Here is a 4,753-nt window from a genome sequence, read left to right on the forward strand (position 1 = left end):
GGGGGGAAAGGATAAACCCACACTAAAGACTCACATACCTTGATAGGGATCACCCCCGACGAAAAATCCACGATGATCTCCTTGATTGCTCTTCTCTTTCTCCTCTTCCTTCTCTTCTTTCTCTCTTCTCTCCCAAGCCCTAGCTCTTTACTCTTTAAAAAAAATGAGGCAAACTGATCTAAAATCAGTGTAACACTTTAATATAACCAAAACAATTGATTTGTGAAAAGACCAAAATGCCCTTAAAATTTCCGGAACGGACTCCCTGCCAACTGCCCAACTTTCAAAGGGCATAACTCGCTCATACGAACTCGGAATCGAGTAAACTCGGTGGCGTTGGAAAGATCGTTCCAAGGGCTTTTCTAAACATAACTGGAACTACTCCTGGATCATCCTGAGCTAGGAGTTACGACTGTTCAAAGTTGGCCAAAAACTCACTCATTTCCACACTTAGCCAAATTTCCAGATTTTTGAACTTAGCCAAATTTTCCAGATTCTGGACTGCCAAATTTCCAGATTTTAAATTTTCCAAAAATGACTATTTCCAAATTTCAAGCTTCTTCAAAGCCACTTCAAATTGTCGGATGTTACAAAGAAGTTGAGTGAAGAAGCTTGATTTGCCTTTGAATCAGAACATAAGCCCAATTATATTATTGGATTGATTTATTCATTATGGGCTTCAACAACAGAAACAATAGAGATCCAGTTCTAATAGAACAATTTCCTTGTAAATACATATACATGTACAGATATTTTAGAGTAGAGTACTCTGGAAATAGTACATGTCCTATTTTCTGCTACGCAGCTGTATGTACTAGGTAGGTACTTAGTTTATTTTATTACCATTCAATCCCTAGGAAGTTCCAATATATTTTCTTGTACAATAGCTTTGTAGTTTCAGGTTGAAGAAATACAAAATCCAGAAAATTTCTCACGATCCTTTCTAGTATATTTCTTTATATTCTTTCAATAACCCTATTTTCATCCATTTTAATCCAACATGTTTCAACCTAAATAACTTTTAAGCGAGTCATTAAAATTTTAACATATCCAAATTCAATTCAACTCCCATGTTTAACACTTCTACTTGCAAGTGGCGAATTAATATAACTATGTATAAGAAATGTATATATATACATTATTATACAATATTTATACACTGATATATATCGTTTTGATCTGGATCATGAAGTTTTTCATTGAAATCCCTTCTATATATCTTTATGCAAAGCTGTTTCCTGTGTTACCATTTGTTGGACATCTTACAGTACATGAACAGACTTGCTAGTCTATTAGAGATCTTCTTTAGTAATACATATTAATCTTTGTTCTGTAGTCGCGACAACTTTTGAAGCACGATACGTTAGGACTTTTTGATGATATAGGTACACCTTCTTTACATTCACTTTCCTTCTCTTTAACTGTGGTTCCCAACATTTCTTTTGTGAATATGACTTCAATTCAAGTAAATATAGTGTCTTTCTATCCAATGACCGCGAAAATGCTTTTTTTCTTTTCGTGCTGATTCCGTCTGGGATCTGTCCTGCATTGTTCTTACACCTATTTATAACATTCTTCTTGTATCAAACAGAATGTGTACCTACTTTTGCATAAGAAAAAAACCGTAAATTCCCAATGACTTGTGTAGATTCATCCTTTTTAAAAATACTAATAAGGACTAAGGAAGGCAGTGTTGAAAACAAACAGAAACCACAAATATACTATGTCAATATCGATTAATTTCATACAATTAGACAGAAGTTGGCACTGCAACACTTTGTAATTGAGCACTGCAGTGCTTGTTAGCTCGTTAGAAGGCTCTAGGCAAAATGTGGATCGTAATGCTAAAATTTGAGTGTTCCATGATAAAAAAACTTCTTATTAACCTTCACCAACTACATGAAAACCACTTGCAGAATTATGTGTATTCAAGCATCACTAAGACATAAAATAAACTTATTACAAGTTCAGCTAATAAACCCAATAATGTAGAAAACATAAAGCTAAAACACCCCCAAGTACACTTTCATATATGTGTGTTCATCAATCTTTGCTAGCATCACCATTTTCCTTAACACCATTATCTTTTTCGTTTACACTGTCAGCATTCTTAGCTTCTTCAGTAGCTGTTACTTCTTTCTTTTCCTCGCGATCTTTCTCTTCCTTCTCCTTCTCAGCCGCCTTTGCTTTCTCTTCTTCCTCAGCCTTCAGTTTCGCTTCCTCTTTTGCAGTTTCAAGAGCTTTAATCAATCTCTCCAAACAAGTGTCTGCATTTTCCTTTGAAGACTTAGGCATCAAATTCTCAGCAATATCAGCAGGAGTAATATTAGTTTCCTCCAATAAACGACGAATCTCAGGAAAGTGAACATGAGATTCAACGACGTCAAGATAGTTATGTGCAAGAACTTTGAATGACTCAAAGCAACAGTAGGATAGGACAATATGTTTATCCATCCTCCCCCTCCTAATTAGAGCAGGATCAAGCTTTTCCACATAGTTGGTAGTGAAGACGATAAGCCTTTCACCGCCAATAGCTGACCATAGACCATCAATGAAGTTCAAAAGTCCAGATAAAGTTACCTCACTTTGCTTTTCTTTCACCTCTCCTCCCTTTTTCATCTTCTCCTTGACGGCATCTTCCTCAGTTTTTCCTTTATCCTCCTCTTCTTTCTTCTTCTTATTCGTCTCTCGTTGACCTGTAAGGTCAAGGGAACAATCTATATCTTCAATCACAATAATAGATTTACCTGTTGTATCTATCAGCAGTTTTCTTAGCTCGGTATTGTCCTTAACCGATGTCAGCTCAAGATCATAGACGTCATACTTCAAGAAATTAGCCATAGCAGCAATCATGCTAGATTTACCGGTTCCTGGAGGACCATAAAGAAGATAACCACGCTTCCACGCCTTGCCAATCTTTGCATAGTAGTCTTTTGACTTGCTAAATGTTTCGAGATCATCTATAATCTCTTGCTTCTTGTTTGGATCCATAGCTAGAGTATCAAATGTTGACGGATGCTCAAATACTACTCCACTCCACATCCTTCCTCCCCTGTATCTATAACCACCTCCATCTCCCTTATTGTTTGTGTACAGCTTTCGCTGTCGTTCTTTCACAGATATCGCCTTTCCTTCATCCAACACATACTTCAAGTATGAATTTGTGATAAGGTCGCGATTCTTTTTGTGAAATTTTAGCTTGAAATACCTCTTCTCATCCTCCCTATGAAGAGATATTATCTGTCTGCTGGCTGGTTTTTGGCTCGAAATCCACCAAACCTTCTCGCCTTTATATTCATCGATTATCTCCTCATGATCATCCATGGTTAGAACAAGCGATTGACCATCCTTCACCGCGTTGGCTTTGAGACGCTTAGCTTGAGTGCTCGAGTTCTTGCTAAGGTACCTTTCAATCGCTACGTAAGCTTTGCTCCGCTCAAACCACCCTTCAGTTTCAAGTTCATAAAAGATAATGTGCATATAAGGATAGAAATAGCTAACGAGTTTATCGGTATACCTCCTAATATGACCACGAAGTTCGTGAGGAAAGTAGTTCTGGTACATGGTCCAGGTGAACATGATTGCTGCAATGGTTGGACCCAACTGAGTCCAAACATCTTGCATCATCTTGAAGTTAATTGGAGTATTCAAGTTTATGTGAATGTTTGTTATGGCCTTCTATATATATAGAGAGATAGAAATGACCAGAGAGGGCTTGTAAAATGCCTTTAAACAAGACAGAAAGACATTTTGTCATTCTTTTTTCGACAGACTAAAAAGTCAACTATATCACATAAATTGGGACACGAACCTCTAGACCTGATTTGAGATTCAACTCCCAGGTCTGAGGTCGGATCGGATTGGGTCAAAGTCAGATCCCGATCTGGGTGTTGGGTCCTGGGTCAGGATTTGAGATTAGATCCTAGGTCGAGTGTCGGGATGGGGTTCCAGGTCTGGTGACAAAGTCGGATTTCGGGTTGAGAGTAAAGGTCGGATCGGGTCCCAAGTGATCAGCTGTCGCGTGTCAGGGTTGGATCCGGGTTAGAAATCAGGTCTTGGGTCGAGTGTTGGGGTCGGGTTCCGGATCGAGAGTCAGAGTCGTGTCTCGATTTGGAAGTCGGGTCCTAGGTCAAGTCTCGACTTAGGTGTTGGGGTCGGGTCCCAATTCAAATGTCGTGTCTTGAGTCGAGAGTCGAGGTCAAGTCCTAGATCGGGTCTCGGGGTTGGATCCCGAATCAATTATCGGGCGTGTATAATGCCTTTAAGACAAGATAAAAAAGACATATTTTGTCTTTTTTTTTCGACACACTAAAAAGGAAAATACATCACATAAATTGAAACGACGTTTCTATTGCGAATGTTGAAATACTGTTCTATTCCTCTTTAGTAGACTTTTAAGTTTTAATTTATATATAATTAGGTCCCTTGAGAACTAGGAAGGTTAAGTTAAGATTAAGATCCAATAATGCATGTGAACATTTGTCTTTATTCAAGGGGAGCATATATATATATATATATATATATAAGATGTCATTGTACTTACGTATGGAAGAGTGAATTATGACCATATATGTATCATTTAAAATAAGATGTTTTAAATCATATTCGATATACAAATTCACACATAAAAACCAAACAGGGAGGGCGAATCACAAACGTTAAATCAAAAATTAAGGTTAAGTAATTCAGAAAAGAGGAAAATCGAACGAAAAGTTAGCCTTGAACAAATTAAAGTATATTTGTTTGTTGAACG

General features: G+C 37.5%; 1 protein-coding gene across 1 annotated transcript; it reads right to left on the reverse strand.

Moving 5' to 3' along the window:
* Positions 1-1,858: 1,858 nt before the first annotated feature.
* Positions 1,859-3,693, reverse strand: LOC102580725 (AAA-ATPase At3g28580-like). Its single transcript, XM_006366053.2, has one exon. The coding sequence runs from the start codon at positions 3,625-3,627 to the stop codon at positions 2,044-2,046; it is 1,584 nt and encodes a 527-aa protein (XP_006366115.1). The 5' UTR covers positions 3,628-3,693; the 3' UTR covers positions 1,859-2,043.
* Between the last annotated feature and the right edge of the window lie 1,060 nt (positions 3,694-4,753).

Source organism: Solanum tuberosum, unplaced genomic scaffold (assembly GCF_000226075.1).
Source record: "Solanum tuberosum cultivar DM 1-3 516 R44 unplaced genomic scaffold, SolTub_3.0 scf00609, whole genome shotgun sequence".
NCBI lineage: Eukaryota > Viridiplantae > Streptophyta > Magnoliopsida > Solanales > Solanaceae > Solanum > Solanum tuberosum.

Coding starts and splice junctions, on each gene's coding strand:
- LOC102580725 (XM_006366053.2), bottom strand. CDS start 3,627: ATGATGCAAGATGTTTGGACTCAGTTGGGTCCAACCATTGCAGCAATC.